General features: G+C 58.8%; 1 protein-coding gene across 5 annotated transcripts in view; it reads left to right on the forward strand.

Annotated features, from left to right (window-relative positions):
- The window catches only part of PKD1 (polycystin 1, transient receptor potential channel interacting), a 42,053-nt gene that overhangs the window by 12,622 nt on the left and 1,440 nt on the right, over positions 1-27,991 (forward strand). The window contains exons 2-45 of one of the 5 annotated variants that reach the window (XM_081299567.1): positions 2,044-2,115; positions 2,246-2,317; positions 2,517-2,686; positions 2,918-3,589; positions 3,690-3,873; positions 5,028-5,248; positions 5,474-5,589; positions 6,590-6,716; positions 7,197-7,429; positions 7,846-8,601; positions 8,822-8,953; positions 9,158-9,333; positions 9,669-9,802; positions 10,313-13,932; positions 14,162-14,311; positions 15,080-15,223; positions 15,309-15,588; positions 15,656-15,869; positions 15,957-16,116; positions 16,560-16,712; positions 17,466-17,610; positions 17,689-18,300; positions 18,590-18,746; positions 18,969-19,224; positions 19,337-19,532; positions 20,764-20,934; positions 21,009-21,152; positions 21,242-21,452; positions 21,546-21,672; positions 22,693-22,809; positions 22,931-22,980; positions 23,219-23,403; positions 23,480-23,573; positions 23,875-23,993; positions 24,069-24,271; positions 24,373-24,567; positions 25,212-25,351; positions 25,703-25,815; positions 26,129-26,228; positions 26,354-26,479; positions 26,689-26,863; positions 27,013-27,303; positions 27,377-27,511; positions 27,595-27,897. In XM_081299567.1, coding sequence (XP_081155693.1) covers positions 2,044-2,115; positions 2,246-2,317; positions 2,517-2,686; positions 2,918-3,589; positions 3,690-3,873; positions 5,028-5,248; positions 5,474-5,589; positions 6,590-6,716; positions 7,197-7,429; positions 7,846-8,601; positions 8,822-8,953; positions 9,158-9,333; positions 9,669-9,802; positions 10,313-13,932; positions 14,162-14,311; positions 15,080-15,223; positions 15,309-15,588; positions 15,656-15,869; positions 15,957-16,116; positions 16,560-16,712; positions 17,466-17,610; positions 17,689-18,300; positions 18,590-18,746; positions 18,969-19,224; positions 19,337-19,532; positions 20,764-20,934; positions 21,009-21,152; positions 21,242-21,452; positions 21,546-21,672; positions 22,693-22,809; positions 22,931-22,980; positions 23,219-23,403; positions 23,480-23,573; positions 23,875-23,993; positions 24,069-24,271; positions 24,373-24,567; positions 25,212-25,351; positions 25,703-25,815; positions 26,129-26,228; positions 26,354-26,479; positions 26,689-26,863; positions 27,013-27,303; positions 27,377-27,511; positions 27,595-27,897 — 12,151 coding nt within the window. Of the gene's footprint in view, positions 1-2,043; positions 2,116-2,245; positions 2,318-2,516; positions 2,687-2,917; positions 3,590-3,689; positions 3,874-5,027; positions 5,590-6,589; positions 6,717-7,196; positions 7,430-7,845; positions 8,602-8,821; positions 8,954-9,157; positions 9,334-9,668; positions 9,803-10,312; positions 13,933-14,161; positions 14,312-15,079; positions 15,224-15,308; positions 15,589-15,655; positions 15,870-15,956; positions 16,117-16,559; positions 16,713-17,465; positions 17,611-17,688; positions 18,301-18,589; positions 18,747-18,968; positions 19,225-19,336; positions 19,533-20,763; positions 20,935-21,008; positions 21,153-21,241; positions 21,453-21,545; positions 21,673-22,692; positions 22,810-22,930; positions 22,981-23,218; positions 23,404-23,479; positions 23,574-23,874; positions 23,994-24,068; positions 24,272-24,372; positions 24,568-25,211; positions 25,352-25,702; positions 25,816-26,083; positions 26,229-26,353; positions 26,480-26,688; positions 26,864-27,012; positions 27,304-27,376; positions 27,512-27,594; positions 27,898-27,991 lie in introns of all 5 variants that reach the window. The other 4 variants (XM_081299566.1, XM_081299568.1, XM_081299564.1 and 1 more) reach the window with 4 other exon arrangements.

The raw sequence follows: 27,991 nt of genomic DNA on the forward strand, positions 1-27,991 counted from the left end.
AATCTTGTGTGGCAAATAGTGCACTTAGGGGAGCAGAAGCTCTGGTGGGGGACCCAAGCCGCATAGGCCAGACTACCAGAGGTGTCTGTCATTCAAGGTTGTCCTGGGGCCCCTGTCCCAGGAGCTTCACTGGATCAGTGGGAATATGTGAACCCAAAGAGTACCCCAGAGGTAGGTGGCAGGGGTGACTGTGGCCCCCTCCCTCACCTGTGAGTTCTCAAAGGCACCAAAAGCTTGAGGGGAGGTGGGATACCACTGGGTACAGTGGTGCACTCCTGTAATCCCAGTGGTTTGGGAGGCTGAGGCAGGTGGATCGCAAGTTCAAAGCAAGCCTCAACAAAAGCAAGGTGCTAAGCAATTCAGTGAGACCCTGTCTCTAAACACAAAATAGGGCTGGGGGTATGGCTCAGTGGTTGAGTGTCCCTGAGTTCAATCTCCAGTACCACACCCCCCAAAAAAAGAATGGGACACCTGGGCACACTTGTAATCCCAGCCATTTGGGGTTGCAGTGGTGGGGGTGGGGCATCTCAAAAAACAAAAAGGGCTGGGGATGTGGCTCTGGGTTCAATGTCTAGTATCAAAAAAAGAAAGAATGGGATAACTGAAAGGCAGTGGTGCTTGCGCTAGACTGCCCAAAGGGCCTAGTGATGTGGCTGCTGGTGTCAGTGAGGGTGGATTGACTGGGTCACCTGAGCCAGAGACTGGATCTAATATGCTCTCAACTGACAGAAAAATAATGCTTTTGCGTTATTGTTTTCATTGGTATTTCTCTAATTACTGAGAAGATGGCATGTTTCTTCTACGCCTGTGACCATATATGCTTTTGTTAGTTGTTTCTAGATCCCTGCCTTAGTCCAATACTGAGGATTGAATCGTGGGGCACTCTCACTGAACTACATCCCAGTCCTTTTTTATTTTAAGAGAGGGTCTACTGCATTGCCGAGACTGGCCTGGAGATTGTAACCTCGTGACCCTCCTGTCTTGGCCTCCTGGGTACTGGGCCACAATACTCTGTGCCCTCCTGCCCAGCCACCACCTGGCTCACTTTCTGGTGCTCTTTGTTCTGGGACTTCTGAGTGCTGAAGTCAGCTCCAACTGGTGCTTGTGCCTCAGTTGCTCTTGACCTTTTGACCTGCAGATTCTTGCAGGTCAGGCCTTTCTGTGGCTTCTTCCCCATTGTGGGTTAGTCTGTCCACTCCAGGGCATAGGCACAGACTTGCATTGCCTCATTTCTTGATGATGATTCTCACTGATGCCTACAGATGAACCTCTCTGTTATCTTGTTGATACAGTCAGGGTTTTTGATTGTTCGTGTTGGACTTGAAGTTTCATGGGCCATCACTGTTACTGTGATGTGGGGTCATCCGCCAGGGCCCCTCCCCATTTATCTCACCTTTGTGCCCTCATTGTATCTTGGAACATTCTGAGGTCTCCCTTCCACTGATAAATGGCAGCAGCTGGGCCCCTGCAGCTGGTTGCATTCCGAAGCCCATGTAGAGGGTGGAGAAGTCAGCTCTTGGTGGTGAGGGACCACCCTGCTAGGCTGGGGGCAAGGGGTTGGTGGAGGGACTTGGCTCTGGAGGAAAGGTTGGGGCAGGAGCTGGATGGAAGGGGCTGTACCTGTCCAGGTACAGGTACAGAAGGAACATTTGCTAATTTATTTAATTTAACTGAAATGTGAGTTGATTTGTTCTGGTGCATGTTAGACGCTGGGCCCCCAATATCCCCTCTGCCCTTCTGACCTGACTCACCCCCCAAATTTGAGAGCAGGGTTTGCAGTTGTGTGTGACTGCACTATGTGGTACTCATTGTGGGGCTGAGGTGGGTGCAGAGGGCTGTGGCCCCCAGATTCCTTCCTTAGTCTCCCCAGACATGTGTTCATTCAGGTCCTCCATCAGAAAATCCCCTTCCTGGCCCCCTGGGAATGGGAATTTGGAGGGTGGAAGGCTGCAACTGGAGTTGCAGGAAGCTCCTAGGGGTGGGACCAGATGGCCTTGTAGCCAGTCAAGGGCTCCTGCCTCACCCATGTGTTTTGCTCGTCAGCGACATCTCCCACAACCTGCTCCAGGCATTGGATGTCGAGCTCCTGGTGAACTTCTCAGCACTGGTGGAGCTGTGAGTCCCCACCGGCTGTGCTCACCCCTCCTGCATGCTGGGGACTCCTCAGGGTGGACAGGTGGCTGCTGCCCATTGCCATCTGGTTACAGGGCTCCTGTCACTCTGCCTAATCTCTTCTTTCTTCCAGGGACATAAGCAACAACAGGATCTCTACGTTAGAAGAAGGAACATTTGCTAATTTATTTAATTTAACTGAAATGTGAGTTGATTTGTTCTGGTGCATGTTAGTAGTTAGACACTGGGCCCCCAATATCCCCTCTGCCCTTCTGACCTGACTCACCCCCCAAATTTGAGAGCAGACTCCAGAGGCAGTTTGCTCACCTGCTGCAGGCAATGGGAGCTGTTCTGCCAGGGTAGCCCCTCCTTGCCTGGTCCTCTCACCACCCGCTCCCCTGCAGAAACCTGAGCGGGAACCCATTTGAGTGTGACTGTGGTCTGGCGTGGCTGAGGCACTGGGTGGAGGAACAACATGTTCACGTGGTCCAGCCTGAGGCAGCTACATGTGCTGGGCCTGGCCCCCTGGCTGGCCAGCCCCTCCTCAGCATGCCCCTGCTGGACAGCAGCTGTGGTGAGTGCAGGCAGGACACAAGGGCCCTGTCCTCCCTACTACCAGGACCCTGGCCAAGAGGGCCCAGGAAAAGGTGCATGTGGGGAGACAGTGCCTGGGCAGGGGTTGGGCAGGCCTCTCCAGGGAGGGTTTGGCTATGGGAGGTCTGGTCTGGGGTCTAGGGAGGTGCAGCAAGTCTGCAGCGATGGCAGGAGGAAGTGGCCCTGGGACCAGTGTGTCTGCCTGTTACAGGTGAGGACTATGTCGCCTGCCTCCCTGACAACAGCTCAGGCACTGTGGCAGTGGTGGCCTTCTCTGCTGCCCGTGAGGGCCCACTGGCACCTGAGTCCTGCAGTGCCTTCTGCTTCTCAGCCGGACACAGCCTTGCGGCCCTCTTGGAACAGGGCCAGTGCCTATGTGGGGCAGCCCAGGTCCCCAACACCTCTGCAGCCTGCCAGTCCCTGTGCTCCAGTCCTCTGCCACTCTCCACCCCCAACTGCAGAGTCCCCACCCTCCTCCAACATATCTTCCCAGCTTCCCCAGGGGCCACCCTGGTGGTGCCCCATGGACCCCTGGCCTCTGGCCAGCCAGCAGCCTTTCACATTATTGCCCCTCTGCCTATTAGCTCCACATGCTGGGACTTTGGTGATGGCTCCCCTAAGGTGGATGTGGCTGGTGCCGCCACCACCCACCGCTACGTCTTACCTGGGTACTATCACGTGACTGCTGTGCTGGCCTTGGGGTCTGGCTCAGCTCTGCTGAGTACAAAGGTACAAGTGGAGGTGGCCCCTGCTGCCCTGAAGCTCGTGTGCCCATCCTCTGTGCTCAGTGATGAGAGCCTTCATTTTAGCATTCAGAACCGTGGAGGCTCAGCCCTACAGGCCACCTATAGCATCCTGGCCCTGGGTGAGGAGCCCAGCCGAGGTAGGTGTTTTCTCTGCTGGGCCTGGGTCACCCCTGCTGTCTCTTTCTTCCCATCCTTTGGCACATGTTGATGCCCTGTTCTCTGCCCATTGTCCCCCAGTGGTGCACCCGCTCTGCCCCTCGGACACAGAGGTCTTCCCTGGCAATGGACACTGCTACCGCCTGGTGGCAGAGAAGATGCCCTGGCTGCAGGCGCAGGAGCAGTGCCGGGCCTGGGCTGGGGCCGCCCTGGCTATGGTGGACAGTCCTGCCATTCAGCACTTCCTGGTCTCCCAGGTTACCAGGTGCCTGTACCCATCCCCAGGAAGGCCATAATGCAGTGTGGGCAGGGAATTTGGAGTGCCTGGGTATAGGCAGAGCCCAGGCCTGAAGCAGTTCAGAAGAAAGAGGTGGGGGTGGCAGGAAGGGCCCTGTCTTGCCCCCCAGAGATGGATGGTGGTAAGGGAGTGGATTTCATAAACACTGTGAGACCCGGGACCAGGACCCCAGTCTCTCCAGCCCTGCAGGGCAGGACACTGAATCCTCCCAAGAGGGCTGGTTTTGGGGCTACCATAGAGACTATGCTTTCTGCTTCTCATGCCTCTCTGCTTGCTCCTCTCCTGGGAAGGGTCAGGGCCATCATGTGCTGCCCCCAGGGAGAGCATGCTGGGCTCCTGTGCCCTCCTCAGTCTTGTGGGGACGTGTACCTCCCAGTCACAGTGGACCAGGCCTTTATTCTGCAGCTCACGTCTGCCATGGCTGGAGTGGGGGTGAGGCCAGACCCCACCTCTCCTAGGGATCCACCTGCTGGACAGTGGGAGGGCTCCTGTTATGTCAATGGCTGTACTCTGCATGTCTCAGAGTTCAGAAGGGAATATCGGCCCACAGTGGTCACAGCCTTTCCCCAAGGTCATCTGGCTAATGGGCGTCAACATCAGCTCTTGGTGCTGGGGCTGTAGCACAACTCCCGGTTAGTGTGCCCTCTGATGCTCGTGTGTGTCTAGGCGTGTGTGAGTATATCCTACTGCACTGGCTTCCCTCTGCCCAAGTCTGGATGTGCGTCTACAGACCTGCCTTCAGGAGGGGCTCCCTGCCTTGGCTGATCCCTCAGGTGGCAGCTCACTTTGGGTCTGATGTGAGATTGTCTTTGTCCCCAAATGCTGTACGTGGGTCTTCCCTGCAGAGCAAGGTGTGGGGTAGCTTATGGCCTCAGTCAGGTCTGAGGTGGAGCTCTGTGAGGGGCCCTCACTTGTGCCCACTGGCCCCATGGACATGGACACTGGGTAGATGCTCTGCTGCTGTGGGCCTAGGCCTTGCTTGCCTGGTCACATCTGGAGCCTCAGTTTCACATGTGAGAAATGAGATGGTGATAGGACCCTGCTAGCACTGTGAGGAGCATGCCCCAGTGGGAGAATGGGGCGCCCTCTCAGTGCCCGCCTTCTCTGCCATCTGCCTACAGGAGCCTGGATGTGTGGATTGGCTTCTCGGCTGTGGAGGGGGCAGAGACTGGCCCGGCCTCTCAGGGTGAAGCCTTTAGCCTTGAGAGCTGCCAGAACTGGCTGCCTGGGGAGCCGCACCCAGCCACTGCCGAGCACTGTGTGCGCCTGGGACCCGCAGGACAGTGCAACACTGACCTGTGCTCAGCTCCACACAGCTACGTCTGTGAGCTGCGGCCTGGAGGTGCGCAGGATGCTGGGGCACGACTGGGGCTGCCCTCCAATGGTTGGTGCTGGGTGTGTGCTGGTGTACTGAGCACCTGCTGCTGTGCCTGGGCTGAGGCAAACACGGAGGGAATGGGGGAGGAGCTGCTGGGTGGCTCAGACCCAGGTGGCCCCACCCTGGATGTCCCTCCAGCTGTCCCCTTAGCCTGGCACCAGCACCTCATTGCATATTTGCCATTCCCAGGCCCCGTGTGGGATGCTGAGAACTTCCTCATGGGAGTGCCTGGTGGGGGCCTGCAGGGACCCCTGAGTCTGCTGGCACAGCAGGAAGTCCTCTTAGCCCCCCAGCAGCCTGTGGAGGTAGGTCAGCCTTTCTGCATTCTAGAACCCCTCTGCATCTCAGGGGTATTGCCTGAGCCTGTTTTGTGTCTTAAAAAAAAAAAAAAAAAACACACACACACAAGTTGGCTTTGTGAGGGCCTTCCTAAAGTGGTTTGTGCCCAGCATAGACAGTTGGAGATCTGTGGGGTGCAGAGATGAAAGGCGCCTGATTCCTTGGTCTGGGAGAACTCTGAGCACCTGCTGGCCCTGCTCTGGGTGAATGTTTTTACATTATATTGTTTTGTTCACTTATTTGCAGTACTTGGGATTGAACCCAGGAAGTACTTCTACTACTGAGCTTTTCTTATTTAAGAGATAAGGTCTCACCAACTTTTGATCTTCCTGCCTCAGTTTGCCCAGTAGCTGGGATTACAGACGTGGCCACCTTGCCCTGCTAGGTGAATGATTTTTTTTTAATCAGAATTTTTTAAATATTTTATTTTTTAGTTGTAGTTGGACACAATACCTTTTATTTATTTATTTATTTTTAAAGAGAGGGGAGAGAGAGAGAGAGAGAATTTTTAATATTTATTTTTTTTTTTAGTTCTCGGTGGACACAACATCTTTGTTGGTATGTGGTGCTGAGGATCGAACCCGGGCCGCACGCATGCCAGGCGAGCGCCCTATCGCTTGAGCCACATCCCCAGCCCCTTATTTATTTTTTATGTGGTGCTGAGGATTGAACCCAGTGCCTCACATGTGCTGGGTGAGCACTCTACTACTGAGCCACAGCCCCAGCTCAAGGGTGACGGATTTTTAAGACCATGCTAGGGACCCTGCTGCTCACGGATGGTTTTGATCTTATTTTTCTTCCCAGTGGCATAAAATGAGGTCTGTGCAGGACCATCTAATGGCTTCCTCTGTGGGAGGATGATAGGACCATCCAATAGCTTCCTTCTCTTCGCCCTGGTGGTTCTGGGTTCATGGAGTCCAGACCCCAGGGTCAGTCTTTGGCACTGAGGTGCCCCCTGCCCTGCAGGTCATGGTGTTCCCTGGCCTGAGCCTGAGCCGTGAAGCCTTCCTCACTGGAGCTGAGTTTGAGACCCAGGAACTCCAGAGGACTGCCCAGCTGCGGCTGCAGGTGTACCGGCCCTCAGGAGCAGCAGGTGGGACTTAATGATGGTGGTGGGGCTGGGGAGCTCAGGCCCTCTCTGAGTGCTCAGGTTTGCTGGCCCCAGCCCTTGGGTGGACAGAGAGCAGGGCTGGAGACTTCTGCATGTGTCTAAGGGCAGGTTGGGGGAGGGGCTCTCTGGGTTGAGGTCTGACCCAGGTCAGTGGCAAGTGGCTTTGTGGCAGTGGGCCAGTGGTAGTGGTAGGGGACACTGGCTGGCCAGGTCAGGTAAGTGGGTGGGATGTCCTCCAACGCCTCTCTTTTTTTTTTTTTTTTTTTTAAAGAGAGAGTGAGGGGGGGGGGAGAGAGAGAGAGAGAGAATTTTTAATATTTATTTTTTAGTTCTCGGCGGACACAACATCTTTGTTGGTATGTGGTGCTGAGGATCGAACCCAGGCCGCATGCATGCCAGGCGAGCGTGCTACCGCTTGAGCCACATCCCCAGCCCCCTCCAACGCCTCTCATCTACTTGCAGGGCCCCTGGAAAATAGCAGTGAGCCTGACAACAGGACTGATCTGGTCCCCCAGTATATGCTGGAGGGACATTGGTGCCCTGAAGCCAATGTCTGCATGCCTCTGGATGCCTCCTGCCTTGATTGGGCCTGTGCTAATGGATCCCTGTCAGGTCTCAGGCTTCCAAAGGCTACCTACACACTATGGAGGGAGTTCTTCTTCTCTGTGCCTCCAGGTCCCCCCACACAGTACTCGGTATGTGTCCCTGTTCGGGTCTCTCTGCCTTTGACCAGCTGCCTAAGCTGCCTTCCCCTCAGCTGCCCATCACACTTGAGTATGGATTCCTCTGCACCTGCCTGTGTCCCCCCATGAGGGTCTTTGCCCTTGCTGTGTCTTCTGAGGAGGACTCCTACCTGCTCATGGTGACCAGCTTCTTCCCATCCTTCAAGTCCTCTGAGGAGGGTCTTTCTATGGGGCAGCCCACCCCTGCTGCATTCCCATGCAAGTCCCCTTTGTCTCTGCTACCCTGTTTGTCCTTGCTATGAGATCCTGGGGTGCAGGACTCCTGGAAGCATAGTTGACAGTGCTAAGGTGCCCTGTTGGGAGCCCTGCCTGACGCCCTGGCCCAGTGTTCCCTGTGGGCTCTCACACAGCCCTGCTTTCTCCCCTAGGTCACTCTCTGCGACCAGGATGTGCCTGTGCTCCCTGGTGACCTCATTGGTTTACAGCATGATGCTGGCCCAGGTGCCTTCCTACACTGCCCCCCGGTGCCTAGACGCCCTGGCCTCGAGACCCTGTATCTTTCCACCAATGCCTCTGACTGGCTGGCCCACCTGCCTACTCAGCTGGAGGGTGCTCGAGCTGGTCCTGCCTGTGTTCTGCAACTGTTCTCAGCCACAGAGCGGCTCACCCCACTGCTGGGCCTGAGGCCAAACCCTGGGTTACAACATCCTGGGCACTATGAGGTCTGGGCCACAGTGGGCAACAGTGTCTCTAGGCACAACTTGTCCTGCAGCTTTGACGTGATCTCTCCTGTGACTGGGCTGCGGGTCATCCACCCTGCCCCCCATGATGGCCACCTCTATGTGCCAGTCAATGGCTCGGTCTTGGTGCTTCAGCTGGACTCTGGTGCCAATGCCACAGCTGTAGCTCGCTGGCCTGGGGGCAGCGTCAGTGCACCCTTTGAGGATGCCTGCCCTGATGTGGCCGATACCCTTGAGCCCGGCTGTACCCGAGAGACCAATGACACCCTGTTTTCAGTGCTGGTGCTGCCTGGGCTCAGTGCTGGGGAGCACGTGCTGGAGCTTGTGGCTCAGAACAGTGCCAGCCGGGCCAACCTCAGCCTGAGGGTGACAGCGGAGGAGCCCATCCGTGGCCTCCGAGCCATGCCTAGCCCCGAGGCCCGTGTGCTGCAGGGCGTCCTAGTGGTGAGTGTGGCCTATGACACCCCCCACCCAGACAAGGGTGCACATAGAGGAAGGCCCCGTGTCCGTCGGAAGCCACTCAGTGTCCATCAGGGATCGTGGTGGTTCAGCATGTTGGTCTCCAGCAGGTCCTTCTGGGGAACACAAATGGGTGCTGAGAGGGAGTCAGTCCCAGGGTAGGGCAGGGGTCACAGCTTTTGGTGACGCCATGTTCCTCCCACAGCGATACAGCCCTGTGGTGGAGGCTGGCTCAGATGTGGTCTTCCGGTGGACCATCGATGATAAGCAGTCCCTGACTTTCCACAACGTTGTCTTCAACGTCATCTACCAGAGCGCCGCCATCTTCAAGCTCTCAGTAGGTGGGGGTGGGTGGAGGGGGACTCAAGTCATAGGGTGTCTGGGTGCTCACCTTTGCCTTCTGTTCTGCTCTGTCTTGCCACCCTGCGAGGACCCCGCCATGGCTGTGGGTGAGTGTGGGGGGGGGTCGCTGAGTCAGGGCTGAGGGCCTTTCGCCTGTGGGTCTGTGTGTATTGCCACCCACTGATGCCTGTCTCCATAGCTAACAGCCTCCAACCACATCAGCAATGTCACCGTGAACTACAATGTCACAGTGGAGCGCATGAACAGGATGCGGGGTCTGCGGGTGTCTGCAGTGCCGACTGTGCTGCCCCCCAACACCACCCTGGTGCTGGTGGCGAGTGTGCTGGTGGACTCCGCTGTGGAGGTGGCCTTCCTGTGAGTGCCTCTGGGCCTAGTGGAGGCCACAGCCCTGGGATCAGTGCCTAGGAGTGCTGGGGCTGGGTTCTTACCCAGGACCTAGTTTTGCCTGGGCACCCTGAGTAGGGTTGCTGTCTTGAGCCTTCCTCCTCCTCTTGGGATGCTGGTACATAGGACCTGTGAGGGTTGCCTGGGAGGGGTGAGAGACTTATGAAGCAGACTGCTGGGGTACCTTGAATGAAGGTGCCAGGAAGGAACCACTGTAGGGGAAGTGTGTACCCACACTGTGCAAGTGGCTGGCCCTGCCCACCTGCCTCTCTGGCCCACTTACTGTCAGCTTACTCCCCTGACAGGTGGACCTTTGGGGATGGGGAGCAGAGTCTTGGTCAGTTCAAGCCTCCATACAATGAGTCCTTCCAGGTTCCAGACCCTACAGTGGCCCAGGTGCTTGTGGAACACGGTGCCACGCACTCCTATGCCATCCCAGGTAAGGGTGGGGCCACTGCCCCACTGACCTTGGCCTCGGGCAGACCCTCTCAGGGATGACACTCCCAGGGACCATCCCCATCACCCCACCCTGATCCTGCCTGGGTTGATGGCTTGGGGACCTCACTGGGGTGAAGGAGGGGTGGGTGGCCCCTGAGGCAGCCCTGATTTGAATTTGCCAGAAATGGGACCCTCTTGTTCCCTGCTCTCAGTCTTCTCTTGGGATCAAGAGCCCCATGCAGCAGCGCCCCCAGTGGCATGTGGCGCAGGCTGCACGCCCTCCCTTCCTTGTGCTCCTGCTCATCTCTGCAGTTTTGCCTGGAGGTGCCCTTTTCTTCCTACCCTCATTGCTGCCTCATGGAGCTGGGTCCCACGTGCAACCTGTTGTGGGGCCCCTCCAGCTGGCCCAAGGGCACGGCGGTTTACATCGTGAGGAGGGTTGTGCGTGTGATACCAGGACTAGGTGGGGAAGTCCTGTGAGCAGGAGGTCCCATTCAGGTCTGTCCTACAGGGGAGTACAACCTGACAGTGCTCGTGTCCAACACCTTTGAGAACCTAACGCAGGTGGTACCTGTGAGCGTGCGTGACGCGCTGCCCACCACGGCCATTGGCATGAGCAGCAGCACCCTGGTGGCCGGCCAGCCTGGTACCTTCTACCCGCACCCTCTGCCCTCCCCTGGTGGTGTCCTGTATGTGTGGGACTTTGGGGACGGCTCCCCTGTCCTGATGCAGAGCCAGCCAGTGGTCAGCCACACTTACGTGGCAACAGGCACCTACCACATCTGCCTGGAGGCTAACAACACGGTGAGCAGGGTGGTGGCGCAGGCAGAGGTCCACGTCTTCCAGGAGCTGCGCGGCCTGAGTGTGCACCTGAGCCCGGTTGTAGAGCAAGGCGCCCCTGTGGTCATCAACGCTGCTGTGGAGATGGGTGACAACATCACGTGGACATTTGACATGGGGGATGGCACAGTGTTGACAGGCCCTGAGGCCACGGTGCAGCATGTGTATCTGCAGGCACAGAACATGACGGTGACAGTGGCAGCAGCCAGCCCTGTGGGTCACTTGAGCCAAAGCCTGCCTGTGCAGGTCTTTGTCTTAGAGGTGCTACGCATAGAGCCCATGGCCTGCCTCCCCACACAGCCCGAGGCCCAGCTGACAGCCCATGTTACCGGGGACCCTGCTCACTATCTCTTTGACTGGACCTTTGGAGATGGCTCCTCTAATGTGACCATCCAGGGGCGCCCGACGGTGACACACAACTTCACTCGTAGTGGCACATTTCCCCTGGTGCTGATCTTGTCGAGCCACGTGAACAAGGCACATTACTTCACCAGTGTCTGTGTGGAGCCTGAGGTGGACAATGTCACCCTGCAGCCTGAGAGGCAGTTTGTGCAGCTTGGGGACGAAGCCCAGCTGGTAGCCTCTGCTTGGCCCCCATTCCCCTACCGTTACACCTGGGACTTTGGCATTGAAGACAATGCCCAGGTCCGTATTGGGGGCCCTGAGATGACATTCACCTACAGAGATGTGGGCTCCTACTTGGTGACGGTCACTGTGTACAATAATGTCTCTGCTGCCAATGACTCAGCTCTCGTGGAGGTACAGGAGCCTGTAGTGGTCACTGGCATCAAAGTGAACGGCTCCCGGGTGTTAGAGCTGCAGCAGCCCTACCTGTTCTCCACCGTGGGCCACGGGCGCCCTGCCACCTTCCTGTGGGAGCTGGGGGACGGCAGGCAGCTTGAGGGCCCTGAGGTCACCCATATCTATAACAACACAGGTCACTTCACCATCAGAGTGGCCAGCTGGAATGAGGTGAGCCGTAGCGAGGCCCAGCTCAATGTCACAGTAAAACGGCGCGTGCGGGGGCTCAGTGTCAATGCCAGCCGCACAGTTGTGCCTCTGAACGGCAGCGTGAGCTTCAGCACCTTGCTGGAGTCAGGCAGCGACGTGTGCTATTCCTGGGTGCTCTGTGACCGCTGCACTCCCATCCCTGGGGGCCCCACCATCTCCTACACCTTCCGCTCAGTGGGCACCTTCAACATCATTGTCACAGCTGAGAATGAGGTGGGCACTGCCCAAGACAGCATCTTCATCTATGTCCTGCAGCTCATTGAGGGGCTGCAGATAGCAGGTGGAGGGGGCAGCTGCTGCTTCCCCACCAACCACACGCTGCAGCTCCATGCCATGGTCAGGGATGGCACCAACATCTCCTACAGCTGGGTCGCCCAGCAGGATGGCAGCCCAGCCCTGATGGGCAGTGGTAAGAGCTTCTCACTCACTGCACTTGAAGCCAGCACCTACCACATCCAGCTGCGGGCTACCAACATGCTGGGCAGCGCCTGGGCCAACCGCACTGTGGACTTTATGGAGCCTGTGGGGTGGCTGGCTGTGGCCGCCTCCCCCAACCCAGCTGCTGTCAACACGAGTGTCACCCTCAGTGCCAGGCTGACTGGTGGCAGCAACGTCATTTACACATGGACTCTAGAGGAAGAGCTGAGCTGGGAGACCTTGGAGCAGTCTGTCATCCTTGCCTTTCCCATAGCCGGCCTGCACCCGGTCAGGGTCACAGCTGGGAACCAGCTGGGCTTGGCCAATGCCACCATTGAGGTGATTGTGCAGGTGCCTGTGAGTGGCCTCAGCATCAGGGCTGGTGAACTGGGCAGCTTTGTGGCAGTCGGCTCCACTGTGTCCTTCTGGGGGCAGCTAGCCACAGGCACCAACGTAAGCTGGTGCTGGACTGTGCCGGGTGGCAGTGAGCATAGCCCGCATGTTGCCGTGAGCTTCCCAGATGCTGGTGCCTTCTCCATCCGGCTGAATGCCTCCAATGCGGTCAGCTGGGCTGTGGCTGAGCACAGCCTCACAGTGCAGGAGCCTGTTGTGGGCCTGGCTCTGTGGGCCAGTAGCAAGGTGGTGCCACCTGGGCAGTTGGTCCACTTTCAGGTCCTGTTGTCCGCTGGTTCAGATGTCACCTTTCACTTGCAGGTTAGTGGGGCCACCCCTGAGATTCTCCCCAGGCCCCGTTTTTCCCACCGTTTCTCCCAGGCTGGAGACCACGTGGTGAGTGTGCAGGCTGAGAACCACGTGAGCCGGGCCCAGGCACAGGTGCGCATCTTGGTGCTGGAGGCTGTTGGTGGGCTGCAGGTGCCCAACTGCTGCGAGCCAGGCATGGCCACGGGCACTGAGAAGAACTTCACAGCCCGGGTGCAGCGGGGCTCCCGAGTTGCCTACGCCTGGTACTTCTCCTTGCAGAAGGTTCAGGGTGACTCGCTGGTCATTCTGTCAGGCCGTGATGTCACCTATACCCCTGTTGCAGCAGGGCTGCTGGAGATCCAGGTGCGTGCTTTCAATGAGCTGGGTGGCGTGAACATGACACTCTCTGTGGAGGTGCAGGATGTCATCCAGCACGTGGAGCTGAGGAGTGGCCGCTGCTTTGCCAGCCGCTCAGCCCGATTTGAGGCTGCCACAAGCCCGAGCCCCCGGCGAGTGGCCTACCACTGGGACTTTGGGGATGGGGCTCCAGTGCAGGACACAGAGGAGCCCTGGGCTGACCACTCCTACCTGCAGCCTGGGGACTATCGAGTACAGGTGAATGCTTCCAACCTGGTGAGCTTCTTTGTGGCACAGGCCACAGTGACTGTCCAGGTTCTGGCCTGCAGGGAGCCCGAGGTGGATGTGGCCCTGCCCCTGCAGGTGCTAATGCGGCGCTCCCAACGGAACTACCTGGAGGCCCACGTTGACCTACGGGACTGTGTCACCTACCAGACTGAGTACCGCTGGGAGGTATACCGCACCACCAGCTGCCAGCGGCTGGGGCGTGTAGCACAAGTGGCCCTGCCTGGTGTGGACATGAGCCGGCCCCAGCTGGTGGTGCCACGGCTGGCACTTCCTGTGGGCCACTATTGCTTCGTGTTTATGGTGTCATTTGGGGACACACCGTTGGCACGGAGCATTCAGGCCAATGTGACTGTGGCTGCTGAACGCCTGGTGCCCATCATTGAAGGTGGCTCCTACCGTGTATGGTCAGACACGCAGGACCTTGTGCTGGATGGGAGCAAGTCCTACGATCCCAATCTGGAGGATGGTGACCAGACACCACTAAACTTCCTCTGGGCCTGTGTGGCCTCAACTCAGGTCAGCCACACGGCGGTACATCCTCTCTGCCCCTCAGACTTGTGCTATGTCCGGGGAATGCCCAGCACTCCACATGGTCTTGGACTGGGCCTTGGTTCCTGCATGGAACCAAGGAGGGGACCAGCTCTTGCCCTCATAGTTCCCTGCCCTGGAAAGCCCCAAGCCCTATCTGCATTGAGGCTGGTTGGGGGTCTCATACTTCACTGTCTCCCTCATTTGTGGGCTGCAGAGTGAGGCCAGTGGGTGTCTGCTGAACCTTGGGCCCCGTGGGAGCAGCGTAGTAACCATCCCTCGGGAGCGCCTGGTGGCCGGTGTGCAGTACACCTTCAGTCTCACAGTGTGGAAGGCGGGCCGGAAGGAGGAGGCTGCAAGCCAGACGGTGGGTGATGCCCCTGTCCCAGTGGACCGAGCCTAGACAGTGTCCTAAAAGTGTCCAGCTCTACTCCCCTTTCTTTCAAGGGCTTGATAGTAAATATCCCCCTTTGTTACATGGCCTCCTTCCAAACCAGGGTGCAGCTCCCCGTGAGATCTTAAGGGCCATGCAAGCTCTGGTGTGCTGTAGACAATGGCTCTGTGCCAGCTGGTGCAAAAAGCAGACAGTGAGAAACTGGTCTGCCTCCTGCTGCAGAGGCAGTCACTGTACCCAGGGTGTACATCTCTTTGCTTCTGGATGCAAGGGGCCAGTTCTTGCCTTCGTAGCCTTCTGCCCTGGCCAGGAAAGTTAGGACCACAGTGCAGGTGGTGGCCACTCTGTGGGGCAGGTCCTGCCAGTGAGGTGTGCTGGGGCATCCTGGGGAGATGTCTCCCCGCCACCAGGCCTTCTCAATTGGCCTGCCCAGGAGACACTCCTACCCAGAAAAGTTATCTCCAGAAGAGGGCATACCAGGCAGGTAAGCTGGCTGGGTTGTCTTACCCAGGCCCTGCCCAGGGAAGTAGGAGCACAGCATTGTGTAGACTGCTCAACGCCTTGGTTTGTTCACTCTAGTTGTGTCACCTGCCAGTCTTAGCAAGCCCCTGGGCTGCAGGCAAGCCCCACTGGCTTCTTACTCCTTAGTGGACTAACCCCTCCTAGGACTGGGAAATATCTCTGCACTTTCCTTAGTTTGGACCTGAGACGTCTTCCGTGACTGCCCCCCGCCCGCCCCAGGTATCCATCCGGAGCGGCCGGGTGCCCATTGTGTCTCTGGAGTGCGTGTCCTGCAAGGCGCAGGCGGTGTACGAAGTGAGCCGCAGCTCCTACGTATACCTGGAGGGCCGCTGCGACAACTGTAGCAGCGGCTCCAAGCGAGGGGTGAGCAGCGGAGGCAGGGCGGTGGGCGGGGCTGTCGGTGGCTCTGGCCCTGTTCTCACCCGGACTTCTTCGCTGCGTCCTGCAGCGCTGGGCCGCACGCACCTTCAGCAACAAGACGCTGGTGCTGGACGAGACGACCACGTCCACGGGCAGCTCTGGCATGCGACTGGTAGTTCGGCGGGGCGTGCTGCGCGACGGTGAGGGCTACATCTTCACGCTCAGCGTGCTGGGCAGCTCGGGCGAAGAAGAAGGCTGTGCCTCCATCCACCTCTCGCCCAACCGCCCGCCGCTTGGGGGCTCCTGCCGACTCTTCCCACTGGAGGCCGTGCGCGCGCTCACCACCAAGGTGCACTTCGAGTGCGCTGGTGAGTGCGGGCCTGGGGGCGGGCCGCGGGCCGGCAAGAGACCTTGCTGACGTTGTGCACCCTGCAGGCTGGCGCGATGCGGAGGATGCGAGTGCCCCACTGGTGTACGCCCTGCTACTGCGGCGCTGTCGCCAGGGCCACTGCGAGGAGTTCTGCGTCTATAAGGGCAGCCTCTCAGCCTATGCCGCTGTGTTGCCACCTGGCTTCCGGCCTCACTTTGAAGTCGACTTGGCTGTGGTAGTGCAGGATCAGCTGGGCGCTGCAGTGGTTGCCCTCAACAGGTGAGCTGGACCCAGGGGGTGGGGTGGCAGGGGAGTGGGGGGAATGTGGTGAATGTCACTGGCTCATGGCGCATCTCTGCCCTGTAGGTCTCTGGCCATTGTCCTTCCAGAGCCCAATAGCAGCTCTGTGGGCCTCATCCCCTGGCTGCACAGCCTGACCGCCATTGTGCTACCTGGGCTACTGAGGCAAGCTGACCCCCAGCACGTCATTGAGTACTCGCTGGCCCTCATCACTGTGCTCAATGAGGTCAGTGGGGTGGGCCAACAGGGATCCCCCAGCACCTGCTTTATGGGGCCAGAACTCGTGACATCCTCACAAAGGTCTCATCTTTGGACCCTCAACTAGCTAAATCCCTGATGTCCTTGAGAGAGAGGGTGTGTGTGTGGGTGTGTAGTACTGGGAGTTGAACTCATGGCCTGTGCACTTTAGGCAGTCCTCTACCACTGAGCTCTATCTCCAGCCCCCTAAAGTCCTTGAAACGGTAGTGTCTACTGTCAGCAGCCAGTACATGCCAGGCCTTCCCCACTGTCAGGTCCAGCCGAGCCTGCAGGGTGTCCTGAACATGCCCTGGTCTGCCCTTGAGGAGACAACTCTGGGTTTTGAGTCCCTGACTCACAGCAGCCAGTGGAGAGCTGTGTGTGACTGGGTACCTGCCCACTGATAGCCCCTGTGCTCCCCACCCATTCCAGTATGAGCAGGCTCCAGACATGGCAGCCGAACCCCACCATGAACGGCAGCTGCGAGCCCAGGTGCGCAAGAACATCACAGAGACCCTGGTGTCCCTTCGCGTTAACACGGTGGATGACATCCAGCAGATCACTGCTGCGCTGGCCCAGTGCATGGTAGGTAGCCAGGAGCAGCGTGCCCTCCAAACACCCAGGCCCTGTGGTAGCATCAGCTGTGCATACTGAATCTCCAGCCTAGGAGCTCCTTTCCTGGCCTGTGCCAGTCCTCTGCTGCTGCTGTCCAGCATAAGTGCACAGTGTTCCCTTGATGGTCCTGTAGGGTGGCCCAGAAAGAAAGAATAGTCCATGTATAGGGAGGGGCTGGCACAAAGTTTCTCCTTTGTGCCTTCCTCCTGGGCCTGTGGTCACACCCCACTTACTTAGCCCATCTGATGTGGTGCCTACCCATAGATATTCATTGCCCCAAGTCTAGACTCGTGAGCAGGGCAGGGGACATTTGCCAGGGTGGGGAGGGGATGGCTCCAGAGGCTGGAGAGTAGGGCCAAGTCCTCAAGAGTATAGGTCAGCAGAGCGCTTTCTGGATGGAGGCTGCCCTGTTGCTCTGTGGCCTGGGTGGCTGGACCAGAGCCTCAGCATCTGCCTTGCTTTTAGTTGTGTGAAAAGACACTCTGGGTGGCTGGTAGGGCCACATTACGTGGGTCCCAGGAGGAGCCTGGATGTTCCCCGGGGGTGGGAGGGTCCATAGAATCACACGCAGCAGGGAGGGTCTTGGCGCTTCAGGCCTGGGCAGATGCTGCAGCTTGAGTCCAGGGCACCTGGAGGCAGGCTGCCTGCACGCTGGCACATGTGAGTGGGCAGCCTGCTGAGTGTGGGCGGAGTGGGCCTGGACTCTGCCTGGCCTCCACGCAGGTGTCCAGCAGAGAGCTCATGTGCCGCTCCTGTCTGAAGACAACGCTGCACAAGTTGGAGGGGATGATGCGCATCCTGCAGGCAGAGACCACCGAGGGCACTGTGACCCCCACCACCATCGCAGACAGCATCCTCAACATCACAGGTGTGGGCAAGGGCCTCCCCCTCCCCCAGCCTTCAGCAGTCTGCGCTGGGGTTCCCAACCTCCCGTGCCCATCTGCAGGTGACCTCATCCACCTGGCCAGCTCGGAGGCACAGGGCCTCCAGCCCTCAGAGCTGGGGGCTGAGCCGCCCTCACTGATGGTGGCGTCCAAGGCCTACAACCTCTCCTCGGCTCTCATGCGCATCCTCATGCGTTCCCGCGTGCTCAACGAGGAGCCACTGACCCTGGTGGGCGAGGAGATTGTGGCCCAGGGCAAGCGCTCAGATCCACTGAGCCTGCTGTGTTACGGCAACACCTCGGGCCCTGGTTGCCATTTCTCCATCCCGGAGGCCTTCAGCGGGGCCCTGTCCAACCTCAGTGACGTGGTGCAGCTCATCTTCCTTGTAGACTCCAATCCCTTCCCATTTGGCTACATCAGCAACTACACTGTCTCCACCAAGGTGGCCTCCATGGCCTTCCAGACACAGGCTGGTGCCCAAATCCCCATCGAACGGCTGGCCACAGAACGCGCCATCACAGTGAAGGTGCCTAACAACTCGGACCAGAGTCCCCGTGCCCCTGCAGGCTCTGCCATCGTCCAGCCCCAAACCTCAGTCAGTGTTGTGGTTACCCTAGACAGCAGCAGCCCTGAGGCGGGGCTGCACCTGCAGGTCACCTATGTGGTACTCAGCGGTGAGTATCATGGGCAGCATGTGGCCCAGCTTCCCTTCCTCCTAGCCTTGTCCCTGGGGAAGAGACACTCTCAAGCTTGTGGCTGCAGTTCAGGTCTACCTCCTGCTATGTGGGGCCTGCTTGAAGGGCATTTGGGGCAATGGAGGAGCACAGGCTGCTCCAGTGTGGAGGCTTCTGCAGCCCTATGCTCAGATGGACTCTCAGGCCCTGTGGCAGTAGGCCTCGGAGGGTGTCCCAGGGTGGGCAGGCTTCCTGGATGGGCATCCAGTGCCATGCACACCACCCCCAGAGCGCCACTTGTCTGAGGAGCCCGAGCCCTACCTGGCAGTCTACCTGCACTCGGCGCCTCAACCCAATGAACACAACTGCTCAGCCAGGAGGAGGGTCAGCCTGGAGGTGCTCCGGGGTGCTGACCACAGGCCCTACACCTTCTTCATCGCCCCGGGGTGAGCACCTTCTATTGGGCTGGAGAGAATGGGGCCTGGAGTGGGCTGGGGCAGGACGGACATGGTTTGGTCTGTATTGGCCAAGGGCACGTGGGCTCTCCAAGAATCAGTGGCAGCAGAAGGCTGGGTGGCTGGCCAGGCCCAGCATCTGAGGCAAGAACATTCCAGGCCTGGATCCTGGAACCCAGTGGAGTCTGGCTGTGATACCTGCCCTGTCCTTAGCAGGACCCAAGACCCAGGCGGGAGTTACTACCTGAACCTAACCAACCACTTCCACTGGTCAGCGCTGGAGGTGTCTGTGGGCCTGTACACCTCCCTGTGCCAGTACTTCAGCGAGGAGGAGATGATGTGGAGGACCGAGGGGCTCATGCCCCTGGAGGAGACCTCGCCCCACCAGGCTGTCTGCCTCACCCGCCACCTGACTGCCTTTGGCGCCAGCCTCTCTGTGCCCCCCAGTCGTGTCCAGTTCACTTTTCCTGTGAGTGGCCCATTCCTTGGTCTCTGCAGGGTGAGAGGGCTGAGTGGACTCCAGCTCTATCCTTGGGGAGGCCTGTGAATGACCCCCTGGGCTGGCGGCTCTGTCTTCCCAGGAGCCAGCCAGTGGCGTGAACTCCATTGTTCTGCTGACCTGCACTGTGTGCTTGCTGACCTACGTGGTCATGGCTGTGATCCTGCGCAAGCTGGACCAGCTGGATGTTGGCCGGGCCCGCATCATCCCTTTCTGTGGGAGGGGAGGCCACTTCAAGTATGAAATCCTGGTCAAGACCGGCTGGGGCCGAGGCGCAGGTGAGGGGGGACGACAGTGGATGGGAATCTGGGACTTGCCCGCTCTGGGCCCCAGCTGCCATCCCAGGCTCTGGCAGCTTCTGCAGTGATCATGGTGATGGGTGTCCTGCAGGTGTTCAGGCTCCCAAGTGCTGCGCAGTGGGCTGGCTCAGGGAGGCTTGAGGTGACCTCACAGACTCTGGTCATCCTTTGTAGGACAGTTGTGGGTGGTCCTTGCTCTGCAGTGTGGGGCTGCAAGCGTGGGCTCAGGCAGACGGCGAACATGAGCTCAGCCACCAATGAAGGTTGTTCTGTGACCTTTGAAATTTCTTTCAAAACACACGCAGTAGGTTCACCAGTGTGAGCTCCACGTGTGTCAGGACACACAGGGAAACGCATGTGTTCTTAGCACACGACTTGGCGCGAGCTCCAGTGCTTGTTGCCTCGTGCAAGCCTTCTGCCTCGTTTGCCTCAGGAGCGAGCCCTTCTGTGCCTGGCGAGTGTCACACTTGAGGCCTGCCGACTTCCAGCGTTTCCCTTCTCTTGGTATTTGGTACTTTGCAGTGTCTCCCTGCATTCCTTGGGAGGTTTCCTCAGTCCCTGACCTGCTGGGACAGCCACCTCCTCTGACCACCTCCCTGACCTGGGGGAGTCGGTCTGGCACTGGTCACCTGTCAAGTGTTGGATAGGGCAGCACAGCCTCCTTCCGGCCACCCCTTCAGCAGCAGTGTTACCATTTTTCTTTCTTTCTTTTTTTTTCTTCTGGGTGCTGAGGATTGAACCCAGGACCTCATGCATGCTGGGCATACCCCCTACCACCTAGATAGACACCCGTGGCCTGCCATTTTTCATTTTTTAGCTGTGTTCTCACCGGTGTTGTCTAATTCTCTCTTTGATTATCCATTGTTCAAAACTCACATGAGTTAGCCAGGTGCAGTGGCACATGCCTTTAATTCCAGTGGTTCAGGAAGCTGAGGCAGGAGGATCGAGAGTTCAAAGGCAGTCTCAGCAACTTAGTGAGGCCCTGAGCAACTCAGTGACACACTGTCTCTAAATAAAATACAAGAAAGGGCTGGGATGTGACTCAGTGGTACAGCCCTCGCCTAGTATGTGCAAGGCCTTGGGTTTAATCCCCGGTGCCACCGAAAAACAGCACAACTGCAGAACAGGGGCTCCCGTGCTTGTGACTGGATAACTTGCCTGGTTCCGTATGCAGTGGGCAGCAGACCCAGCTCACCTTTCCCATCCCCAGGTACCACAGCCCATGTGGGCATCATGTTGTATGGGGCAGATAGCCGGAGTGGCCACCGGCACCTGGATGGGGACAGAGCCTTCCACCGCAACAGCCTGGACATCTTCCAGATCGCCACCCCGCACAGCCTGGGCGACGTGTGGAAAATCAGAGTGTGGCACGACAACAAAGGTCTGGGGTGGTGCTGCCGCGCCCTGTCCCCACTAGCACTCCGTAGCCTTCACCTCTTCCCGTCCCTTCCACAGGGCTCAGCCCCGCCTGGTTCCTGCAGCACATCATTGTCAGGGACCTGCAGAATGGCCGCAGCACCTTCTTCCTGGTCAACGACTGGCTGTCTGTGGAGACAGAGTCCAACGGGGGCCTGGTGGAGAAGGAGGTGCTGGCTGCAGGTGAGGCTGCCAGCCGCAGGTGAAGATGCTGCTGCCTCGGGCGGGGCTGGGGCTGGGGGCCTTCTGCAGCCTGCTGTGTTTCCTCCCAGGTGAGGCGGCCCTGTGGCGGTTCCAGCGCCTGCTTGTAGCCGAGCTGCAGCGGGGTTTCTTTGACAAGCACATCTGGCTTTCCATGTGGGACCGGCCACCTCGGAGCCGCTTCACTCGTGTCCAGAGGGCCACCTGCTGTGTCCTCCTCTTCTGCCTTTTCCTGGGTGCTAATGCTGTGTGGTATGGGGTCGTGGGAGACGCCACCTACAGGTGGGTGCCTGTAGGTCAGGATGGTTTCCCTCGCCCAGTGCCTTGGGCCCACAGCCCATCCTAACCCAGCCTGGGTTTTCTCTCCTGCCACAGTGTGGGGCCTATGTCCAGTCTGATCCCACCCAGTGCTGACACAGTTGCTATTGGCTTGGTGTCCAGTGTTGTCGTCTACCCTGTCTACCTGGCCATTCTGTTCCTCTTCCGGATGACCCGGAGCAAGGTGGGCTGGGGCCAGGGCTCAGAGCTCCAGGGTAGAGCCCCTTTGTTGGGCTGAGAACTATGCTGCCCAATGCAGTGACCAAAGGGGAAAACAATCAGAGAACCAAAAGCCAATTCTTTGTAAAAGTCAACAAAATAGACAAAATCTTAGCTACACTGACCAAAAAGAAGAAGACAGAGAAGACTCACATTGCCACATCATGAATGAAAGGGGATGTTGTCATGCACCTCATGGAAATTGATAGGATAGACGCGGAACACCATGAGTCCTGCCTGCCCCAGGCAGAGAAGAGCAGGGGACCTACCGCAGAACTGGAGGCACTGCCAGAGCAGCCCCGAGAAGTAGGTGGAGCATCATGTGAGTGAGGAGGCCAAAGTGGCATCCACAAAGAAAAGCCAGGCCAGATGGCTTCATGGGTGAATTCTCCTGCACAGTTAAAGATTAAATAGTCATACCAGTGTTTTTCAAACTCCTCTAACAAGAGGAAGGGACACTTCCTGACTTTTCCATGAGGCCAGCACTGTCTTAGCACCACAGCCAGACAAGGAGATCACAAGGAAAGGAAAGTGCTGCACTGTCCTTTACAGAGGCACACCCCTGCTCCTCAGCAGTGCCGTGCACATGGAGCCTGCAGCACCAACGAGGGGCACTGTGGCCAAGGCGTTTGCCCCAGGGCTCGAGGACAGTGCTATAAGCAAAATCAAAGCTTTTTTTTTTTTTTTTTTTTTTTTTTTTTAGTGTGGTGCTAAATATCGAACCCAGGGCCTTGCATATGTGAGCTACCTGCCCAACCCCAAAGATTCATTTCTTTAGTTGTACTAGTCATATTTCAAGGGCTTAAGAGTGACATGTAGCTGGAGTCTGCCGTGACAGTGTAGGTCTGGAACATGCCTATCATTCTAGAATATTCTTGCACAATACTGGTCTGGACCATCATGTCTGCTCGGGAGATTGCTTATCTTGCTCCCCTGAGCAGGGGCCAGAGCTGATTCTTGCTGACCACCTGCGGTCTCCTTGCAGGTGGCTGGGGGCCTGAGCCCCACCCCCACAGGACCTCAGGCTCTGGATGTGGACAGCTGCCTGGACTCCTCTGTGCTGGACAGCTCTTTCCTCACCTTTGCAGGCCTCCGTGCTGAGGTGAGACTCCTGCAGGGGTCATGGCACTGCAGGGGTTGTGGCAGGTGGAGGCCCTGCCTGAGCTGGGGTCCTGCTGCCTCAGGCTGCCTGCACTCTAAGGCGTCTGTGTATTTGTCAACAGGCCTTGGCTGGGCAAATGAAGGGCGACTTGTTTTTGGATGATTCTAAAAGGTAGGGCTGCCTAGAGGAACCGTGAGCCTTGGCCTAGGCCAGCTGTGCCTGTCTGTGTGCCCTCGTCCAGCATGTGTGGTCTCTGGCGTTGTCATGTTGTCCCCACAGGTCTGCTCAGGTTACCCATGCCCCTGTGCTCAGTGCCTGCGTAGCTGTGTGTGTGTGACTGGGCTTGGTTCAAGTAGATGCAGAGGTGTGTCCCCCGCCTGAACCCTTGCTGATCCGTGTCACCCCACAGCCTAGTGTGCTGGCCGTCCAGCGAAGGCACACTCAGTTGGCCAGACCTGCTCAGCGACCCATCCATCATGGGCAGCACCCTGCAGCGCCTGGCTCAGGGCCAACTGGGCCATGGACTGGGCCCAGAGGAGGATGGCCTCTCTCTGGTCAGCCCCTCCTCACCTTCCAAATACTTCTCAGCCTCAGGTGAGCCAGGGTGGGAAGGAGGGAAGGCCTGAACCCTGGGTTTCCAACCCTGCCTGATGTTTCCTGCTTCCTTTAGACGAAGACCTGATCCGCCAGGTCCTGGCTGAAGGGGCCGGCAGCCTGGCTCCTGCCCAAGATGCCCATGTAGAGTCAGACCTGCTCACTGGCCTGTGAGTGCTCGTTCCTGAGGGAGAGGTCATCCTGAGATGGGTCTGGTTGGGGCAGTGGGAGCCCAGACCAACTAGCCCTGCTTCCCGTCTCGGAGGGATGAGGGCTTCCCTAGGAAGTGCTGGGCAGTGGGTGTGTAAGCAGGAAGCAAGGGGAGAGTGGCCATGGTGTCTCTGAGCTCCCAGCACCACACCCACCTGACTTAGGAGAGGCTTGGGAACTGCCCAGCAGATGAGTGTGGGCCATGGCAGTGCCCCTGCCTGGGAGGTGTGCAGAGTCCATGGTTCTTGCCCTGTGCCTCAGGCCCAGTGCTCCAGGGGAGAAGATGGAAGTACTGACACTGCAGAGGCTGGGAGAGAAGCAGCCACCCAGCCCGGGCCTGACTGGGCAACAGCCCCCGTTGGCAGGGCTCTCCAGGACAGGTGCGCTCATAGGTCAGATACTCCTTCCACACCCTCCCTCTGGGCGTGCAGTCACACAGCTATCTCTGTCCTCAGGACTAGCGGAGAGTCTGCGGAAGCACCTGCTCCCCACATGGTGTGCCTCCCTGGCCCACGGGCTCAGCCTCCTCTTGGTGGCTGTGGCTGTGGGGGTCTCAGGGTGGGTTGGTGCCAGCTTCCCCCCAAACGTGAGCGTCATGTGGCTCCTTTCGAGCAGCTCCAGCTTCCTGGCCTCCTTCCTAGGCTGGGAGCCACTTAAGGTGAGTGGGTTGGCAGGGGGTAGAGCCACTTAAGGTGAGTGGGTTGGATGGGGTGGGGCCGCCGGCCTCTTGCTGGCTGGCTGATGCCACCCGCACCTCAGGTCCTGTTGGAAGCCCTGTACTTCTCGCTGGTGGCCAAGCGGCTGCACCCAGATGAAGACGACACCTTGGTGGAGAGTCCAGCTGTGACCCCCGTGAGCGAGCGAGTGCCCCGGGTGCGCCCCCCCCATGGCTTTGCACTCTTCCTGGCTAAGGAGGAAGCCCGCAAGGTCAAGAGGCTGCATGGCATGCTGAGGGTGAGCTCAGGCCTCAGCAGCAGCACCCGCTCTCCATCCCCCTACTCCTAGTTCCTGGCCAGCACATGCATGTCCCCCTTTCCTGACCACAGAATGCCCTCTGGTGGGCATTTGAAGTGCTGCAGCTCCTGCCTTGACTCCTCACCCCTTAAACCGACCAGCCCCTCTCCATGCTGCTGGACATCCCAAATCCCTGCTCCCATTCACTTTTTTTTTTTTTTTTTTTGGTGGGTCATGGGGGGAACCAGGGATTGAACCCAGGGGCACTTAGCCACTGAGCCATGTCCAAGCACTTTATTTTTTATTTTGAAACAGAGTTTCACTAAGTTGCTTAGGGTCTCACTAAGTTCCTGAGGCTGGCCACAAATTTGAGATCCTCCTGTCTTAGCTTCCCAAGAGCTGGCATTCCAGGTGTGGGCCACCATGCCTGGCTCCCACTTAGCTTTATAGGGCCCTGGGCGCAGTCGCCTTGTTCTTGAGTTGCTTGTGTGTCTGCCTCCAGGAGAGGCCCTGGTGGGGCATTTGTGCTGCTCCTTAATGCCAGGTACCCTGGCCAGGGATGGTTTGCTGACCAGCAATCCTAAACCCCTGCCCTGATGCTATGGCCTGGGATCCACTCACAGCGACACTATCCCTGTCCCCAGAGCCTCTTGGTGTACATGGTTTTCCTGCTGGTGACGCTGCTGGCCAATTATGGAGACGTCTCGTGCCACAGCCATGCCTACCGTCTGCAGAGTGCCATCAAGCAGGAGCTGGATAGCCGGGCTTTCTTGGCCATCACTCGGTAGGGACACCCCAGGACACACACTTGTCTGTTGGGCCAAGGTGACACTGATGCCCACCAAGACCAACTTTGATCTTGCTTAGATCAGCCCAGCCCCTTGAGGACATTTGGAAATATCTAGGTACATGTTGGTTGTGAGCAATGAAAGAGGTGCGACCAGTGTCCAGTGGGCAGAGACCAGGGAGACTGCTATGCATGCCACGGTGCACAGCACAGCCCTAGGACAGACAAGGCACCATGCTCTAGCCTTTTCCTCTCATGCTGCAGCTATAGAGCTTTCTGGGACTCTGGCCAAGTGGAACAGGGAAGCTACTGGCTGGAGTGTGTGACTCTGTCTTCTACTGATGGCAGGTCTGATGAGTTCTGGCCATGGATGTCCCATGTGCTGCTGCCCTACGTCCACGGGAACCAGTCCAGCCCCGAGCTGGGGCCCCTGCGGTTGCGGCAAGTGCGGCTGCAAGAAGGTGAGGCAGGTGGAGCCGTCCACACTTACCCTTGCTCCATCCATACAGCTGTGGCTGCCATGTTTCAGCTGCATAGCTTAGCTGTGTGATGTTCACCCTCATCCTGACTCAGCTTCCTTTCTGTAAAACAAGAGAGGACAATATCTACCTCCTGGGTTTCTGGGAAGGTTCTGGGAGGTCAGGCAGCGTAGGAGCTTAACCCAGCTGGTAGAGCAGTGACCTTGCCTGTTTGGGGTGTGACCGCGACCTGGGCTCCTCTGCATTCTAGCACTCTGCCCAGACCCTCTGGGCTCAGGAGTGTCCGTGTGCTCAGCCGCAGGAGGCTTCAGCACCAGTGACCATGGCATTGGCTGGCAGAGTGGAGCCCACAACGACTCTGAATCCTGGACCTACTCTGCTCCTGACATGCTGGGGTGAGCAGAGCCAGGGCCCTGGGGCCCTTGCAGGTGGGAGGGGGCCTTTAGAGGAACCCCTCGCCAGCCGCTGGCTCCCAGGTGCCTGCAGGCTGGGATGGCTCCAATACTGGTCCTCCCCACAGTGCCTGGTACTGGGGATACTGTGCCATATACGACAGCGGTGGCTACGTGCAGGAGCTGGGCCTGAATCTTGAGGAGAGCCGTGCGAGGCTGGGCTTCCTGCAGCTGCACAACTGGCTGGACAGCAGGTGGGCACCGCCTGTCCCGGCAGCTGCTTCCCCTGCAGGCCTCTGAGCCTCCCTCCCAGCCAGCTCTCCTTGGCTTTGTCACTAGTCTTCCTGGGAGGCCTCCTCACTGGCCAAATGCAATGACCACCCCCACCATCCTGCGTCGCGCCCCCTGCCCTTATCAGGCCCTCTCTGCATGACCTATCCCACCGACCGTGCCCTCCGTGTAGGAGCCGTGCAGTGTTCGTGGAGCTCACGCGCTACAGCCCAGCTGTAGGGCTGCATGCCGCCATCACGCTGCGCCTCGAGTTCCCCACAGCTGGCCGCGCCCTAGCGGCCCTCAGCATCCGCCCATTTGCACTACGGCGCCTCAGTTCCGGACTGTCGCTGCCTCTGCTCACTTCGGTAGGCAGTTTGCTGGCAGGGCTGGGCCTGGCCCCTCCACCTGAGGGGTGGGGTCTCCTCAGTCCTGGCCCGCCCCTCCCCTCCCAGCCGGCCCCTCCCCTGCAGGCTCCTCCCCGCAGGCCCCTGACCTCGCCTGCGGCCACCCACAGGTGTGCCTGCTGCTGTTCGCAATGTACTTCTCAGTAGCGGAGGTGCGCACCTGGCACAGACAGGGCTGCCTTCGCCTAGTGCAGCCTGGGGCCTGGGCACGGTGGCTGCTGGTGGTGCTGACCGCGTCCACGGCGCTGGTGCGCCTGGCCCAGCTGGGTGCTGCTGACCGCCAGTGGGCCCGCTTTGTGAGCGGTCGCCCGCGCCACTTCACAAGCTTCGACCAAGTCGCACAGCTGAGTGCCGTTGCCAGAGGTCTGGCCGCCTCACTGCTCTTCCTGCTCTTGGTCAAGGTGAGGACAGGACAGGCAGGCACGGGGCTGGGCACAGACCCAGCGCCGCAGGCTGACGCCCCCCCACCTGCAGGCCGCGCAGCAGCTACGGTTCGTTCGACAGTGGTCAGTTTTTGGCAAGACGCTCTGCCGCGCCCTGCCGGAGCTTGCGGGAGCCACCTTAGGACTGGTTGTGCTCGGCGTGGCCTATGCCCAGCTGGCTGTTTTGGTAGGTGACTGTGCTAGGGACCCTCGGGGAGGGCGTTGGCCTGGCCACCCCCTCACTCCCTCACCGGTGTTGCTTCCCCACAGCTGGTCTCCTGCATGGACTCCCTCCTGAACGCGGCCCGGACACTCCTAGTGCTGTGCCCAGGGTCCCGGGGCCCCAACCTGTGTCCCGCTGATTCTTGGACCCTGTCCCCGTTGCTGTGTGTGGGGCTCTGGGGTCTGCGGCTGTGGGGCGCCCTGAGGCTGGGCGCAGTCCTCCTGCACTGGCGCTATCATGCCCTGCGGGGAGAGCTATACCGCCCAGCCTGGGAGCCTCAGGACTACGAGATGGTGGAGCTGTTTCTGCGCAGGCTGCGCCTCTGGATGGGCTTCAGTAAGGTCAAAGAGGTGGGTACGGCCCAGTGGGGGGGAGAGGGACGCACCCTGGGCCCCGCGAGCCCAGGGTGCAGCCGGACTGACCGAGCCCCTGTGCCGCCCCCAG

The sequence above is a fragment of the Spermophilus citellus genome, assembly GCF_964194105.1.
Source record: "Spermophilus citellus genome assembly, chromosome: 6".
Lineage (NCBI taxonomy): Eukaryota > Metazoa > Chordata > Mammalia > Rodentia > Sciuridae > Spermophilus > Spermophilus citellus.